At 40.3% G+C, this 19,153-nt stretch overlaps 1 protein-coding gene across 3 annotated transcripts in view; it reads right to left on the minus strand.

The window, feature by feature from the left end:
- Nucleotides 1-19,153, minus strand: part of EFNB2 (ephrin B2) — a 57,434-nt gene that overhangs the window by 13,411 nt on the left and 24,870 nt on the right. For all 3 annotated transcript variants that reach the window (XM_083501342.1, XM_083501341.1, XM_083501343.1), the window contains exon 2: nt 15,474-15,757. In XM_083501342.1, the coding sequence (XP_083357468.1) occupies nt 15,474-15,757 (284 nt within the window). The remainder of the gene's footprint in view (nt 1-15,473; nt 15,758-19,153) is intronic.

The following is a 19,153-nucleotide window of genomic DNA, read 5'->3' on the forward strand; positions in this document are numbered from 1 at the left end:
ACTTTTGTATTGCTGCCCATATCCCCTCCCCCCTTTTTTTGGCAGATATAGGACAGTGAGTATATCACTGCTCACCAATAAGTATCACAGGCACTAGCAATCTGCAAATATTCACGCAGACTCTGCTCGTACTGCTTTCACAAATGCAAGCACGACTAAGAAGAGGGGAAAGGAGAATCACATTTCCCCAAAGGAATTTCCTTTCTTTTCAATGCTGGAAAAGATACATTATCCAGGAAAAAAACAATGAAGAAGAAATAGGGGGAAGGCACTAGGCTTAAGGGGAAAGGAATCTGGATTTCCCCCAAACTTGAATGTTTTTCACCTGGAAAGGCCTTTATTGGCACAATGAAGCATTTACTTTTGCGCAGAGCCATTCAAGCCCAGCAGATACACCTCCTTACCCGAAGCTTACTGCTCACTTTAGCCAGGTTGAGTACAGCTGAAGGGCCTCAAGGTTCACAGGGGATCTGCAGGGCTTTGGATCCAGAAAACTCCACGCTGCGAGCACTATGACCTGAAACACCTCTTTTCTAGGACTCTTGTTGCCTCCTGCCACAGTGGGAGCTTACCACCCTATCAGGTACAGCTAAGATACCCTGACGGAGGCACCACCCAAACCAGTGGCCCATAGAGGATGCTATGCACCATTGTTACTTGATAGCACCATCAAGGGCTGGTGTCTAAAATAGACAGCGTGGAAACAACACAGGACAGGAAATAGAGAATAAGATGGGCAAAGATGTTGGTTGCAGCTCGGGCTGACAATGCAAAGGTTAAGTCAAAGCCATACAGGAAAGAGTGGCATTTATCAAAACGGCATTATCAGCCTGCTCCCACAATATATCTGTTCTGGACAACTTATACCGGATTTAAGTCTTCTGTGCAACTCAAACGCTGCCTTTGAATATATTTGAGTCACACTGACACAATAAAAAGGAATCGTCAAGCTTCAATTTTCTCTCTCTCTCTCTGTAGGACCAATACCACAGTTTATGTGCTGAAATCCGCTATATATGTCTTCTATAAACAAACCAATGGAAAAACCTGCCGTTTCTACATGCTGTTTCTTCATACTAGAGAGGGTTCTCTCTTTATATATTTATATACCTCAAGCTTGGAAAGAGTCCAAGAAATACTTCCCAGCCCGTTCTATGATATTTTCTTAAACCTTCAGCTGAGCAAAAAAATGGATAAAACGAATTCATATTTGAGTTACACCAATTGTTCTAAATGATGCATGGGTTTGCCCATGGAAAAATGGCTGCCTTAAGGGAGCCTGGGAAGATATTATCCATCAACAGATTTGCCCTCAATGATTTCCATCTGCATCCCTTAAATCTTCTACAGTTTGTTGCTAAACCTCTCGCCTCCTTTTCCCCTCTTAGTAAAAAGGTTAGAATAAAAAGTTCCTGTGGGGAGGGGGTGTGTGGAAAAAAATATCGCAAACTCCTTGTGTGCAGTCTACTGTCACTAATTGCATGCAATGATATTAATGACCCAGTAATTGCTGTAAGAGTGGCACTGGAGTGGAAAACATCATCTTGAGGCAGGGTTCATCTCTAGGTGGTAGGACATCACCATTGACAGAGTTAATGCCTAGTGACATTTTAGAATATAACACTACAGATGAGAAAATGTGCCACTCGCACGGCTCTAATGGCTTAGATGGACATGACGTTATTTGCAGTGACCGCAAGAGAGTCCAGCAGTAACCCAAACGCAGTGACACAGTAAGGGTTTGCCCTACAGATGAACCTCATTCCTTTCAGGGGAGATATTCTCTACTATAACAATCTAGTGCAATTTTCCACATGTTTGCTTCAATAAAAGAATACCTTCATCTCCCGCTTTTACTTCTAGCAAAAACAGAAGCAAGCTTTATTGCAGAACACAAAAAGCTATTTAGATCCTCTGGCCATTGTCTATCACACACACAAAAATGATTTGGCATTTTAAGTCTCCAGGTCAGTTACGGAGCCTATCAAGAAAGATAACACAGTTATTTTTCCTTGCTTAACAATAAGCAACATCCTTGTAACATTAAATAATATAAACATAATATTATTTAATATTACAAGGAGGTTGCTTATTGTTTTCATGCTTTGTAAATGAAATTTTGAAAAGCAAGTAAACAAGCAAGAGAGAGAAGTTTAGCACAGCTGTTGTTTTAAGGGTATGTACTGAAGAGGTTTATGCCCAGAGTTAGAAAAATATTTTTATTAAGACTGATTTCAGTGGTATTTTGAATTTTGACCTCACTTCCCCACTCAAGTAGAGCAAAAACTCCACCCCCAGTTTGCTTCAGAGAATAATATTAAAACAGGCTTATAAGCTGGTACATGGATTACTGAATATGCATCAATACTGTTGCCTTTATCATTAAAGTCTTTGTAGGAAAATGAACAATTAACAAAAATCAAGTTTCTTGCGTACAAAAGGCAACACTGAGCAGCAAAGCTTACCTTGCCAAGCATCTAAACCTTCATGACAACCCACTAGTTCATAATCTTCTGAAATTTAGTAGAATTGGCTATGAACAATGCAACCTATGTATATTGCCTATCAAGCAGATAAGCAAAGTTTTATCAGTATGCTCTGTACTGTCACACCCTTAAATATTTTAGGCAGAAATCACTGCCCCGGTAATAAATGTGGCTTCCTGCTACATAATCAAATGCTGAAAATGCACACAAAACACGTTTTTGAGTTTGCAGAAAAAAGCGATAAAACTTCAGCTCTCAAAAGCAACAAGGGCAACATGCAAGCAGGCACCATCTTCCACACATTGGAAGCAGCACCCAGAAAGGGGCTATGTGACAGGCTCTGTTTGCAGGACTCCCTCTGCCTTCGCCGGTGGGGAGGGGAGTATGGGAGAGCTACCTCTTTCTCCCAGGAGCAAGAGACAGCTCACTCGCCCCCCATTCCCCAAGAAAGAGGTAGCTTGTCTGCCCCCCACACTGGCTGAGCAAGACCACCAGAACGTACACAACGAGCCGGAGGGATGGGGCAGTGAAGTGCAAGAGACAGGGACTTCTTTGAACACAAGCAGGAAAAAGATCGGCGCTGCTCAGCTGTGGAGCGTGAAGCCTCCTGCTCTCCAATTGGGGGAGCTCCGGTGTTTCTCTGGTTTGCACACGAGCAGGAGATATCGGGGCTCCTTCAGACAAGGGTGGGGGGAGCACTTTAACGGAGCCTCCATCCTGCCACTGGTAAGTAGCAGAGGGACTCTGCAGCGGTGGCGATTTCACCAGCAATATACCGCCGAGTGAAGCTGTCATCACAGACTGCCCCTCATATCAGTCCTGGGTGATATATTGATATATCGCCCAGGCCTAATTACACTTTTAACAAAATATAACCGATGCATCGTTTTTATGCAGAAAATGATTCAGTATACTGCTGCAAGTTGTGTCCCTTGATATTTTGAGTTGGCAACTATTTAAGCCTTTAAAAGGTTCCTACAAAATAACATTTTTATAAAAAAATGGCACTTTACTCATTTTTTTCAGTCATTTCTACCATGGTGCAGAAATAAGGGGTGCGGGGAATAAATCAGTGCTCGTTTTGGAATAAAAATAATACTCATTATTTTTGGCACAAGATTCCGATCTCTGTTAAATTAAACATAAATGAAATACATCAAGGCAAAAATTATATATAAAACTTGCAGGTGGAAATCTATAAATGGGTTTTGCTGTATGTGGGGTTTGCTCCAATACCAATATTCATATCATATCATCCCATATGTACACACACACATATATAAAAATTCTGCTTGCCCATATCTATGTAAAGAAACATTAAGCACATTTCCAAAACGTCTTATGTTGCTCATTTAAATTTATTCTTGCTCTTCTTTAATGGGCCTACTCTTTAGCAGGATGCAAATGACTCCCTTTGATTTAATGAGAGTTCTTCAAATCCCATAGCAAGAGGGAAAGGGCCTTAGGGCACTCATTTTGCAGAGTTTTACACCAGTAGTTAACTTTACACATGGGAGTAGTCCTACTTAAGTCACAGAGATGCTTTATATACATAAAATTAAACCTCTGTGTGTGTAAGCCTTTGTAACACAGTGGCTTAAGTTATTTATTTTGTTTAAAGCATTTTAGTTCATTTAATGCTAATCTACATAATGAATATATAAAAGCTCCTTAAGCAGAGAAATGGCTTTCTCCTTTGTGGCATCATTTTATCCTTGGCATTGTTAAATCATTTACAAAGCAGAGCGTGTGGGTGGGGGAATGCTATAAATAAACAGAAGCTGGAAATATTCAACTACATATGATAAAATATTAAAAACCCTTTCAAGTCTGAGCAATTCCTAAATAATAATTCTTCCTTTCTAAGCCATCACTCCTTGTTTCCTGTCTTCTTTCATATCTAGTACACATTAGCGAATTTGAGGGGGATTCATTTTTCGCTCAGTAGTTCCCACTTATTAAGAAGCAAAGCCATCCTGTCCTCTCATTTGCTACACTTGGGAATGAAGCAAGGGGTACTTACATATTTCCTGCTGTACTACCATTCCAGCTAGTTTTAAATGAGATGAGCAGCCAGCACTCTGCCTAGATAATGGCACCTTAATATGAACAAAGGCAATCTACAGCAGCTCCGTTCAGTTTATAGGACCTATGTGGGTTGGGAAGGCAGACCCAGCAGACTGAACCTTCATTAGCCTCACCAGCTTTGTACAGGAATCTGAAGCTCTGCAAATGTTGGCGGGGGGGTACCCAGTAATTTTATTTGTGAAAATTATATTTAATTCCACCACAGCTGAACAAGAGTCCCTTTAAAAGGCTCGCAATAACTGACCACCGTATATCATCTTACAGTTAAGAGGGGCTGAAGGTAATTTGTTTATTCTTTTGGAAGACGTAGGTAGGAGAAAGAGAGCAAGGAATGCAATTTGCCGACCGAAGGTGGCTTTCAAGATAAGTATTTCCCTACTGCATGGAGGGCAGGCTATAGCCACGAATGTTCTGTTTCTGAAAGTAAACACAACTTTATTCTTTTAAAAATAAGGATGATAATGCAGCTGTGGAAAAAACAAATCAGCTCAGTCTATTGAAACAAAACAAGGCATACGGAATCAACTGAGAGAGGGTGATATTGAGCAACTGTTCAGAAACCAGTAATAACTTTTATTCATATATATATATATATACAGAGAGATATTGTTATTTATATATTGCAAAAAGAAGTGGAACTGTAGTTTCTTTGTTATGCCTCAATCCAAAAATGCTTCTTTATGGTTTTATATTACTTTACACCACGCAGACATGAAAGGGGGGTATATACATATTTTTATAAATAAAACTCAGGGACAGGATGAACCACCATTCCTAAGATTTGTCTCAAAAGAAAACTCATTTTTTCAGATAAATTTTAAAAATTAAAGAAAACTGAGAGCATGCAGAAGCTTTATCATTTGACATAGTGCACACCTCCTTCGACCACAGTAGATCCCCTGATATAGTGAACAAAATGGCTAAGTGACTGTTTTGTTCTGAGCTTGCCTGCTTCTATTTTTGCCAGAAGCCTTCCCCAGTTTTTTTTAGTTTTTTAACTGGCCTTCTTTCCTGATGTGTGGCTGTTCAGATGCTTAGCAAACACAAGCGGCATATGAATAAAATGTTGTCTGTTAGCTTTGTTTTGCAAAAGCGTGTTTTCTATTGCACAAATGTAATTTAGGAACTGACCAAATAACAATATATGTGTCTTATGGTGGTGGAGACATCAAGCAGGGAACCGAAGACTGTCCGCGAGGAAACAAAACAACTTTATGGCCAGTTGAAAATTCCATCCATTAAAAAACTTGACTTTAACAAGAGACACAAAACACTCTTTTTAATACAGGCCAGGTTGATTACACCCCTTGGCTTGATCTTAGGCATGTTTTATCGGAAGTTGCTCTGAGTTTAGTGGGACCAGCAGACATAAGAATTTATTCCATCCAGGAGGATTTTCTGCTGTTGCTGCAAGTTCTGCATTGTGCATAACCTTTGTTTTTCTTTCTGTTAATCTTAGTCAGAAGGCAGTTACAAAAATGGGTCACTTGAAAAAGTTGGCAAAAAAGAAGAAGGAAAGCCATATATTCTGTCCTGCTAGCAAAGCCAATGGTTATCTTAAGAGTATGCAGACAGCAGCTCCAGATGTTAAACTGAATTAAACCATGGTGATGAAGCACTAGGTCCGTCTTTCAAATGCCTTATCAGAAACAAATATATATTCTTGAGGGACTCCATTATCACTACTCTTACATACTATGGAACCCACATGAAATTATGTCTCCAACCCAAGAAAGGTTCATTTACAGTGGTACCTCGGGTTACATACGCTTCAGGTTACATACGCTTCAGGTTACAGACTCCGCTAACCCAGAAATAGTACCTCGGGTTAAGAACGTTGCTTCAGGATGAGAACAGAAATTGCGCAGCAGCGGCACAGTTCCAAGATCACTAAGGGTGGAGATCCAGGTTAGAACCATCTCAGACCACAATCCAATAAAAATGGAACTGAAAGAGCAGGAAAGTAGACTATTTAGATGGAAATTGAAGGACTATCTGCTAGATGATCAAGGAATAGTAGAAAAGGCTCAAAAAAGACTAAAAGAATATTTCGAAGATAATTTGGGCAATAACACAAAGCCCAAGGTAGTATGGGATGCAGGAAAGGCGGTCATGCGGGGCTTCTTTATCCAACAGAGTGCAATTAAGAATAAAAAAAGGGAAAAAGGGAAGAAAGAAATTTTACAACAACTAGCAGAGAATGAGCAGGAATTAATCAAAAATCCAAAAAATAAGAAAATAAAAGAGAATATAAAAGTCCTACAATCCCAATATACAATGCTGATAAATAGAGAGATAGAATGGAAAATTAAAAGATTGAGACAGAGGAATTTTGAACATGCCAACAAAACGGGGAAGATATTAGCGTGGCAATTGAAAAAAAGGAAGGAACAGAATACGATAAACAGGATAGTGGTAGAAGGAGAAGAGATAAATAAACCCAAAGAAATAAGAAAAGCCTTTTTGGATTTCTATAGAGAACTCTTCAGAAACACAGAAAAGAATAAGACGAGGGAAATAGAGAGATACTTAATATCCAAGAATATAAAAAAGATCTCTGTGGCAGATAAAGAGAAACTAAATGCCCCGATCGAGGTGGAAGAAATAAAAGCAATAATAACAGACTTAAAAAATGGGAAGGCCCCAGGCCCAGATGGGTTTACTAGTAGGTATTATAAAGAGATGGAAACGATTCTGATATACCCGCTACAAGAAGTAATGAATAATATTTTGAAAGAAAGAGAAATACCGGAGACATGGAAGGAGGCACTGATCACGCTAATTCCAAAACAAGACTCAGAATTAGATCAAGTCAAAAATTACAGGCCGATTTCCTTAATAAACGTAGACTATAAGATTTTTGCGGGGGTTCTGGCAAGAAGATTCAAAGGCATCTTGCAAAACAGCATCCACAGAGACCAAGCCGGCTTTCTGCCCGGCAGGCAAATGAAGGATAATTTAAGGAATATTATAAATATTATAGAATATCTAACAGAAAGATGCGATAAGCAAGGAATACTGTTATTTGTGGACGCTGAAAAAGCGTTTGATAATGTAAATTGGGAATTCCTATTGAGACAATTGGAGTACATGGAAGCGGGGACTGAATTTTCCAACGGTATAAAAGCAATATACACGGAACAAAAAGCAAGATTAATAATAAACAACATAGAGACCGAAGAAATAACAGTAACTAAGGGAACAAGACAGGGATGCCCATTGTCCCCACTGTTATTTATAATGATATTAGAAGTCTTACTAAAAACTATCAGAGAAAATAAGGAAATCAAAGGAATCAGGATAGGCCAACATGAGCATAAAACCAAAGCTTTTGCAGACGACCTGGTTGTAACATTGGAAGAACCATTAGACTCAACAAAAAAGGTACTCAGAGAATTTGATCAATTCGGGGAGGTCGCAGGCTTCAAATTAAATAAAAGGAAAACAAAAATAATAGCTAAAAACATGCAGGTAGCCGAAACTGAGGAACTACAAAGAGCAACAGGAATAGAGGTAACTAAGAAAGTGAAATACTTAGGGATATGGGTAACGCCTAAAAATATAGATCTCTTCAAAAACAATTACGAAACGGTATGGAAAGGAGTTAAGAAGGACATAGAAACATGGGGTCGGTTAAAACTGTCATTTTGGGGTAGAATAGCCACAATTAAAATGTCGGTATTCCCAAGAGTTTTATTCCTCTTTCAAAACATCCCGATTATTAAGGGTACTAAGATATTCAAAGTCTGGCACAAAGATATTTCTAGATTCATCTGGCAGGGGAAGAAGCCGAGAGTAAAGTTTAAAATTTTAACGGATACGAAAGAAAGAGGAGGCTTCGCCCTTCCCGATCTGAAGATATACTATGAGGCATCCAGCTTATGCTGGATAAAGACATGGATAAAACTAGAAGAAGAGGAAGTGCTAGACTTGGAGGGTCACGATAACCGATACGGGTGGCATGCTTACCTGTGGCATGGACGGAAGAAGGGCCACAAAGGATTTGTGAACCACATATTTAGGGGCCCCTTGTTGGAGGTTTGGGAGAGATATAAGGAGATGTTAGAACCAAGAACACCCCAATGGCTATCTCCACTAGAGGTAATGGCCATCAAAAAGGTTAATATGGGAACTAAATGGGCAACTTACGAACAATTACTTATGAAGGAGGAAGGAAAATGGAAAATGAGGCCGTATGATCAGGTCAAATTTCAAGTATATGATTGGCTACACTACCACCAAATAAATGATATGTTCAGGAAAGACGTAAAAGACAAAGGCTATGCCGACAAAAACTCCATATTCCAAACTGAAATTTTGAGGAGTAACACCAAAATACTATCTAAATTGTACAGGCACTTACTAGATTGGAACTTAGCCGATGAAGAGGTTAAGGGGGTAATGATTCATTGGGCTAGAGACCTGGGCCGTAATATTTATTACGAAGAGTGGGAAAAACTTTGGAAACAACACTTAAAATTTACGGCCTGTGTGTCACTGAAGGAGAACCTAATGAAAATGTTTTATCGCTGGTACCTCACTCCGGTTAAGTTAGCTAAAATGTATGGATCCTGCAATAAATGCTGGAAGTGCAAGATAAGGGAAGGTACCTTCTACCATATGTGGTGGGAATGTCCAAAGATTACAGGGTTCTGGGAGAGCATATATGACGAAATGAAAAAAATGCTAAGATATACCTTTAACAAAAGACCAGAGGCGTTCTTGCTAGGTTTGGTAGGAAAGGAAATTAAGAAGAAAGATTACAAATTGTTCCAATACGCAACAACGGCAGCAAGGGTCTTAATAGCAAAAAATTGGAAGCAGGAGAATATTCCAACAATGGAGGAATGGAGAGGTAAATTATTGGAATACGTGGAGATGGACAGGATGACATGTAAAATTAGATATACAAAAGATCAGAGGTTTGTTGAAAATTGGGAAAGTTTTACGAAATATCTGAAAAGCTTAATTGATGAACAGATAACACTAGTAGGTTTTCAAGAAGCTCTGTAAAAGGTAAAGGGTAAAGCTAAAAGGAAATGGATGGATAAGAGTGGCTTATGGCTTTACAAACAAGGAAATGCGGAATCATTGTTTAATGTTATTTTGGACGACTCGTGGAATGACTGAAGGAAGTCAACTTCTTTTTCTTTAAGTGAACAGTTATGAGTTCTGATTAAGTTTGTTATGTATTTTGACTTTTGAAAACTTAATAAAAATTATGCATGAAAAAAAAAAAAAAAGAACGTTGCTTCAGGATGAGAACAGAAATCGTACTCCGGTGGCGCGGCGGCAGCAGGAGGCCCCATTAGCTAAAGTGGTCTTCAGGTTAAGAACCGTTTCAGGTTAAGAACGGCTGGCCGGAATGAATTAAGTACTTAACCCAGGGTACCACTGTATTATGGTTTGGACTAGATCAACATAGTAATGAGAGAGCAAATGAGAGAGCTAATTAAGACCCATAATTAGCTACCCATGGGTACTTTGTGTGGAAGGGTGGGACATAAAATTAATAAATAAGCAAACTGCAGCCTGGTCTAGAGATTTTGTCAAACTATCTGAGAAACTGAACAGGAAAATCCAAGGAACAGCTTCTGTTCTAGCAACCTGTCAATAATCCCGCTGCTTGACAATATTCCAAACAAATTGTGTTTTCTCACAACCCCAAACTGATCTATATCTATTACTTCACAATGGGGTTGGAGTACCTGTGGGCCCCCAGATATTTTTTGACTGCAACTCTCATCAACTTTGACCACTGGGCCATGTTGGCTTGAGCCAATGGGAGCTGGAGTACAACAACATCTGGAGGACCTTCAAATTAAGATAATCAACCTGGCCTTCAATTAATTTTTGGAACGCAATTCATTTAGTAATATTCATTCCTGGGTGTGTGACTAAGTTGAAGGCTCTGTGTTAAAGGGTATGACATGTGTTAAGTAACCCTGTAAATTCTCCTTCAGGCTTCTGTTGAGGTACTAAGACCAGCAAGATTTTTCTTAAAGCATTGAATTGGACACTCATAATCCCAGCCACGTTATACAAATAGTTGATACTGATTTATCCACACAGAAAACTTTCTACACTTTTCTGTATTATTATTATTATTATTTCTTTCCACAATTGTTTGCATCAAATGTGGCATAATTCAGTAAAGGCATTTATGATATGCTAGATCAGCCTTTTGCAACCTTGGGGTCCCCAGATGTTCTTTACTACAGCTCCCATCATCCCTGACCACTGACCATGCTGGCGAGGGGTGATGGGAGTTGCAGTCCAGAAACATCTAGAGACTAAAGCAGGCATCCCCAATCTTCAGCCCTCCAGATGTTTTGGACTACAGTTCCCATCATCCCTGACCACTGGTCCTATTAGCTAGGGATCATGGGAGTTGTAGGCCAAAACATCTGTAGGGCCACAGGTTGCGGATGCCTGGACTAAAGGCTGGGCTGGACAAATGACTATTTTAATCTCTGCCAGAAAAAAATGGTATGTAAGTAGTGAGTCATTAATTTAAGTAAAAGGGAACAAGAATAGGGAATCAGAACTACTCTAGTACCTCGGCTGAAAGATTTTGGCTCTCCCCAATTGTGAACTAGTGTTGGCAGTTCCATCGGGCTAACTGAACAGTTTCTATCCCAGCTAGGCGACATAAGAACTGTAACTTTATGAACTGATCCTTAAGCTCCCCCCAACTCTTCTCCACCTCCCACCCCATTTTTCTTACGTGTTGTGTCTTTTAGAGTCTAAGCGTGATGGCAAGGACTGTCACTTAGGCTCATCTTTACTATTCTGAGAGGGGTTTTTTGGATAAAGAATGGGACAATTAAAAAAAGAGAGAGCAGGTTTCAAAATAACCCTCCACCTCGACTGCAATTTGTATTGTGATGGAAGAGCTGCCCAGTTTTCAGGCTGGTGGAAAGTTGAGCAGGAAATGACCTCTGCTTCTTTCTTCCTTGGCCCCTGATTAGCTCAAAGTCCCAGAGGAATTCTGTGCTTCCTGTTCCCAGGTTCTCTTCCATTGGAGGGGGGACAGGCATCACAACAAGAGAAAGGGCCTCCATGAAAACAATAATTAATGAGACAATCTATCCTAAAGACTAATTCTGTACCGATTTAAGATGATGATGATGAAAGGTTGATTCCATGCACAAGCAACTGAGATATGCTTTCTACAGCTATTTATGTTTGGATATGGTCTTTTATCCCATGTTTGTGGGGGTTTTCTCGCACCTGAATTACACCACAGGCGGAGCAGAGGCGTCAAGCCACAGAATGGGCTTGGAAACAGACTGAATTAAGGTAAATTAGTCTGAACAGGTTCTGTGAACATCTGAGCAAGTTAAGTAGTCACTCCTACTCAATAAATGTGAAGAGGATGGAACAACACACCAATTCCATTACTCATCCTCATTCCTGTCTTTCTTCTCATCTAGTGTCCACATCCTTTTTCTCCAAAGAATGAACAAGTGGTGGGGAAGCCACATTTCCCTCAGAAGCTCCCAGCATTACTTCGCTTCAGCCACATGTTTGTATCTGACGCCTACAAATAATTACTTCAGGTATTTGTCGGATAAAGAAAGCTTTTGCATACGAATTCTCTGGTTGAAAATTGTATTCATTAAAAATACAAAAAAAGTTGTTGCTTTTGTTCATAATAGGTTTGGGGCTTTTCTTTCCTCAAGGGAAAAGAGCTGAAGCTCAGTGACAGAGGAAGGCCCCAGTGTCTAGATGAACCAATAATTTGACTCTCTTGCAAGACAGCCTCCTATCTTTCTTCCTAAGGGGAAGCAGTACCTGCTGTTCCCCAGTCACATACCCTTCGTGGCAAGAACAATTATGGCTGACAATCCAAATATTAAAAGTCCTATTCTTGGTGCTAATACAGGATCATAACTGGACATCTGGAGGAGTTGAGAAATGGAGGGAATTGCTACCATGTTGGTGTCCGGTTTTTGTGAAGAAAATATATGCCTCGCTAAGTTTCAGCTTTGGCCACAGGTGATCTGAAACCAGACCTTTAAGGCAATCATACATAGCGTCCTGCCAGGACGTTCCTATTTCAAGTAATATGTCTTCCTGAGGCATTATGATAAATCTCGTGCCATATCCAAGGCACCAGGCTGAAGGGACAGTGAATTCTGTAACCCCTAAAGAATGTCCTAATCCTCCCGGAAATGTAATGTCTATTATACCTTATTGCCATAATGAAATAATTATACAAAAATGAAGAAAATGAGTCCTACTTATGGATTTACTCTGAGGGATTACTGACACAGATACGACAAAGCTGACAGTCTACCATGAAGTTCCGTTTGTGTCCATAACTCTCAAGTCATAATTAAAATGGTGCCATTTATGTCACAGTTGGCCTACTGTGGAGAATTAATCCCCCTAGCATTAGATAACTGAAATATTTCATCCTCAGAACCAGCTATTTGAGCACAGACAGACGTTTTTATGTTGCACTTTTTCATCAGCCCTACTGGCAACTGTCTCTGCTTTCGGCGCTGCACTTCTCACTCAAGGAAAATAGAAATTCCCTTGCGCGTTTCTGCAAAAAGTCACAGGCAACAGCAGGGAGCCCTTCTGCATTTCTACCCACCAAGACAGCGCAGTGCATTTTTACAACATAATCTTACAACCCAGCAAATTGCATTTTTAAATATTCCACAATCGTTATTTCATCAACTCTCTGATTGCTGCAGGTTTTAATTACACTGAAGTTGCTGTGACTATTTTCCTGTTTCTTATTTATAAATGAATCTACTGGAAACAAGGAGAATGACTGTAACTTTGAAATAGCTATTTACTTTCATTGCTATTCCCCATGCCCAATTTTCTCTATTTTTCAGTTATTATAAATATTTGAAGTGTTCGGATTTCTAGGACCCACAGCCTCTAAGCTCAGCCTCTGCTCTGAAATGCTGGCAATAGCAACCTGCCTACCAGACCAATCTCAGGTGTTCCACTATAACAGTTATTTGCCATACGGCTTTCCCCAGGCAAAGGCTGGCAGAGAGGCAGCTACGCACCATTCTAATCAGGGCCGAATTTAGGTTTGATGAGGCTTTAAAACATGGGTAGGCAAACTAAGGCCTGGGGCCCAGATCTGGCCTAATCGCCTTCTAAATCCAGCCCGCGGATGGTCCAGGAATCAGAGTGTTCTTACATGAGTAGACTGTGTCCCTTTATTTAAAATGCATCTCTGGGTTATTTGTGGGGCCTGCCTGGTGTTTTTACATGAGTAGAATGTGTCCTTTTATTTAAAATGTATCTTTGGGTTATTTGTGGGGCATAGGAATTTGTTCATGATAATTTTTTCAAAATATAGTCCAGCTCCCCACAAGGTCCGAGGGACAGTGGACCAGCCCCCTGCTGAAAAAGTTTGCTGACCCCTGCCCTAAGCTGCTGGAGGTAATGGGGCCCTTTAGATGTCCAGCTGTCCTTTGTCAACAACAAATTGTCGCTGTTTTTTGTATTGAATATATGCTGAACTGAAATACAATTAAGAAGTATATTAATAGTGAAATAATTTAATATTAGATAACAGGTACAACAGCTTGACCTACATTCAACTGTGCTGCACTGCAATGTGCAGCTGAATGCTACATGTTTCCATGCAACCAGTCCATGCAGAATGTAGGCATCCTATATGAAGAAATGAGCAAACCAGTGATATCTTAGGGAGCAGGCTAGCAGGCGGGATCCATTACATACATCATAGGAGCCTACAAAACACTGTTGCTGTATGCAGGTTTTATTTTATTTGTTTTTTTATCTTATTTTTTTCCTTTAATTTTTTTGGGGGGGCCCAAGAGAGTGGGGCCCTAAGCTATAGCTTGTTTAGCTTATATGTAACTCCGGCACTGATTCTAACCCTCCCAGACATCAACAGAGAAGGACTGTTAAGACTGCACTCAAAGATGAGGCCATAATTTGGAGCTTTGTTTAACCTTCACTATGGGTCCTGCAAGCAAAACAATAGAGTGGGGAAATGAGAGCACATTGGTGCTGTAATTCAGTGCCCACCTATCTGGTAATGTCCTACTGATATCAGTGACTTAGCCTTCAAGTAAGTGTACATTTTAATTTTTAGCTATTTCCAACTGCATCTTAAATGAATAGTCGCTTTTTTAAAAAGAAAAGGTAAGCCAGCTTGCTAGGACTTATCCTGAAAGGCAAGGCATGCATAAAGAAAAAGAAGGCTGCAAGTCTCCAGTTTCTCTGAAGCTTTGGAGACGGAACACTTAAGATTATGCAAATAGAAACCAAACCCACTTTTTGATGTAAATGATCAATTTGTGAATTATCTACCAAGGTGATATTTTAGAAACTTCTTATTTTTTTTCCTACCCAGAAAGATTACTTCACATCTTGAGCTATTTCTCCTACTTCCCCCTTCCTCCGTTTGCTTAAAATTAGGATTTACAAAACTGTAGTATATTATACTTAATTATTGCTGTTCACCATTCAATGTGCAGTGATTGACATACCATATTTCAGAGGGGCGATACTGTAACATTAAAAAATAATAACATACATACATAATGTGTACTCAAGGCTTTGGGTAAATGCAGAACTGCTGTTTCTGGCGGTGCCTTACCCCTCTATACATTGGTTGGAACCAGATTAAGATGCCTGTGTTTTCCATAAATTGCATTATGAGCATCGCTACCACAATTACACAGCTCACATCTATGAAAACCTGGAACCTTTTCTTTAATAAATAAAAAAAGCTCTAAAGCAGCAGGGAGTTGGTTAATAATAAGCTGCCATGAAAATACTTTAAAGAAAACAATATAAATCCTTTAAGCTTCTTACTTGATTGAATACAATGAATAAATTAAGAAGCAGCAAGACAGAAGGAAAAGGAAACAAAAGTCATTGTTCACTTACATATGATGTAATAATCTTTGTTTCTCTGAAATTCCAGTCCCCAGAGGTTAGGGCTGAATTCTTGAAACTTGATGGTAAACTTAACATCTTGATCAGGCTTGGCACAGTTGAGCAGAGGTGTGTTGTCCTTTTTAATAGTGCAACTATCTGCTTGGTCTTTATCAACCATATAGACCTTATAGTATTCATACTGGCCACTAGTTTTAGAGTCCACCTTCGGGCATATAATATCCAGTTTGTCTCCAATCTTTGGGTATAGTACCAGTCCTTGTCCAGGATGGAATCTAAAAAGAATCAGGGGGGAAAGAGAAAATGTCAAGACACTTGGAAACATATTTTGAAAAGGAGGCAGCAAAGGGAACAAAATACAGCTTGAAAACTGGGGGGAAAAACCCACATCTAAGTTGCTAAAGGAAATGAATGGGACAGGAGCTACAGGCCACAAGACCTCTATTTCACACACAAACCCCACTTTTTAAGGCTGCGCACACCTTAGCGGCTTAAATTCCCCCCTGCTGCATTTCAAGTTGCATTTGCACATTGCTGTGCACACTACGAATGTCTTCACCCAGTGTACATTTCCTGATTAGTTGGCCCTGCCCTGCAACACCCCCCCCATCAACTCCTGTTCATGACACTGTCATCTGCACATGCTCTTGTCATCTGTGCACACACAACAGTTGTCCCAAATGTGCACACCTCAGCGTAGTTGCAAAGTGAATGTGCCTTATGTTTTCAACTAAGAAGGAAGCCCGTTGAGGGGGAAAACATCAAACAGCAGCATTTCTGAAGAAACCACAGGGTCCTGTTACCTGGATTGCCAGTAGTACAAGTAAAAAGTAAAAAGGGGTCTTAGTACACCACAAGTTTAGAATGAGTCAACAGTGCGATGCAGCAGAGGCAAAAAAAAGAAGCAAAACAAAAACAAAAACAGAAGCATAGTATCCCGGTCAAGGGAAGTAATAGTCCCACTCTATTCTGCCTTGATCAAACCACACCTGGAGTCTAGTGTCCAGTTCTAGGCACCAGAAGGATGTTGACAAGCTGGAACGTGTGCAGAGCATGGTGACCAAGATGATCAAAGGCCTGGAAACCAAGTCTTATGAGGAACGGTTGAGGGAATTGGGTATGTTTAACCTGGTAAAGGGGAGACATGATAACCATATTCACATGGAGGATGGAGCAAGCTTCTTTTCTTCTGCACTGGAGGCCAGGACCCGAACCAATGGATTCAAGTTATGAGAAAGGAGATTCCACCTAAACATCAGAAAGAACTTCCTGACAGCAAGAGCTGTTGGACAGTGGAACGGACTCCCAGGAGAGACAGTGGACTCTCCTTCAAAGAAGCTTTAAAGCAGAAGTTGGGTGGTTTAGTTGAGATTCCTTGCATTGCAGGGGTTTGGGCTAGAGGACCCTCGCAGTCCCTTACACCTCTACAATTCCATGATGTTAGCCTTGCTCATGGAAGCAATCACCCTAGAAAGCTTGTTAAAGTTACGTTTCTCCAATGCGACGTAACCCTCATAATGGCGTAGGTGGGGTTTCTGTTGCTTTTCAGTGATATCACAGGCACTGTCTAGGGCAGATGCTGCTGCTGAAGCTAAGCAGGTCTGGGTCTGGTGAGTGCCTGGATGGGAGACTGCCTGGGAAGCCATTCATGAGCTGCATGATTTAAGGAAGGTATGTGATAAATGTGCTAGATAATTAAATGTTACACAGAGCAATTTCAACTGTAACAGAGGCATTGGCTGGCCCCTTCCTAGCCTACCATATGGACAGGCAATGAACCAACAGTTACTTCAGCTTCCAGGCAATGGATACACATCTGACCTCCTTTTGTCCACAATACCTCCCTCTGCTTGCTGATCCTTTAGAAGGCTTCCAACTCATCTCCTTCCCTCACTCCTTTCGTTAAAAAAAAGGAAAGGAAAGCTTTGCCTTCCCTTAAAACTAGGGCAGGTCTACGTAAACCATTAAAGTGTGCACTGTCTGGTATCAGATGGTTATCTGAAATATTTCAGATTCCTGATCGAGTTGGCTACTCATCAGTCAAGTAACCGTCTTCATTTTAATGTGGTGCCTTAAACAAAATAAACGTTTCAAAATTAAAATAATTGCTTGTAATATTGATTCAACCGCAAAATGAAGACACGCTCTCGTAAGCAACAAAGGCCACTGCAATCTTTCTCCCCCACCCCCACGCCTGGATGCATGTGTTCCAATTAATGCCTGGAAGCTGCTCTTTAGAGCTATGGATACAATATCCCCCTAATACCTACAGCTGAAAGCCTCCTTTCCCTCTTCCTAAATCTTTTCTGTCAGCCATATTGCTGCAGAGATCTTCCTTAATAGAAAATGTCTCTGAAGACTGAAAGGAATGGCTTCCTAAGGAATGGCCCTATCCAACAGCTAGCATTAAAACGCAGAGCAATCTTTCTCCCTCATATACACAAACATACAAACATTTGTGCTTGCTCCATTATGAAAGCTTAATAATTAAACCAGAGGTTCCTGTTATCTTGCGCTTGATTAAATATGCCTGTCAATAACTTGCCCCAGCCTTCCCTGACCCTCCCATGCTCGCCGATGGGAGTTGTGGCCTACAATATATGGATGGCACCAGGTTGGGAAAGACTGCCTTAGGATACCCTCCAACATTTCTCTGATGAAAGCAAGTACCATATGTCCTAAGGGAAAGCAGGACATTCCTGGATCAAATCAGAAACCAGGACGGCTTCTGTAAATCCGGGGCTGTCCCTGGAAAACAGGGACACTTGGACTGTGCCTTAGCATGCACATAAAAAGGTGCATGCAAGAAGATGGTGACGATGGTTCAGAGACTCTTAATTGTGAGTTTGTGAGCTAGAAATGGATCTCAGCTTGCCTAAAAACTGTTAAAAGGTTGCAGAGATCACCGTTTTGTTTTATTTTTGCATCTTCACCCAAAAACAATCTGTCTGTGCAATCCTGTGCGTGCTTCCTTGGAATGAAGTCCCACCAAGTTAAAAGGGGCTTGCGCTCTCTCTCTCTCTCTCTCTTTTCAGATGATCTTTATTGAATTTTTAGTTACATACTATACATACACATACATTATGTTTCACATTTGTTCTTGCTCTCCCAAGCTGACTTCCCTCCTTCCTTCTTCCAGCTTTTTTATGTCATCTTTAATTTAAAAGATCAAAAGGGGCTTGCTCTCAGGTAAGGAGGCTTACAATTGCCCCTGGAATGGCGGAGTCATCCAAAAAGTCATTCAAAAAGAACACAGCCTGATAGTCAATAAATATATTGTAAATATATTCTTTAAAAGATACATGAAGAAAAATGTGTGGGTGTTTATTGTTTCCTTAAGTCACTTGCTCTGCAGCCATTTTACTTCAAAAACTACATATTAATTTACAAGGCACGGGATTATAGAGGCAAAAACAGGCTGTCCAGATATTTATGAGGAAGCTTAGAAATAAGAAAGCTATGTAAACTCCAATTTAATAGCGCAGAAAGTTTAGGTACTTTGTGAAGGTAGAAAGGCTTGGCTGTTAGTGATTTTAGTGATTTTTTTGTTGACAGGCTTTTACAACGGGTCTTATGGATGTATCTTTCTGAGTTTAGCTCCCACAAGACCTCAAATGTATTTTTAATTGATCTGTCCCATTCATTCACTTATCTTTAGTATTCCTTTTCTC

The sequence above is a fragment of the Podarcis liolepis genome, assembly GCF_965112155.1.
Source record: "Podarcis liolepis genome assembly, chromosome: 4".
Lineage (NCBI taxonomy): Eukaryota > Metazoa > Chordata > Lepidosauria > Squamata > Lacertidae > Podarcis > Podarcis liolepis.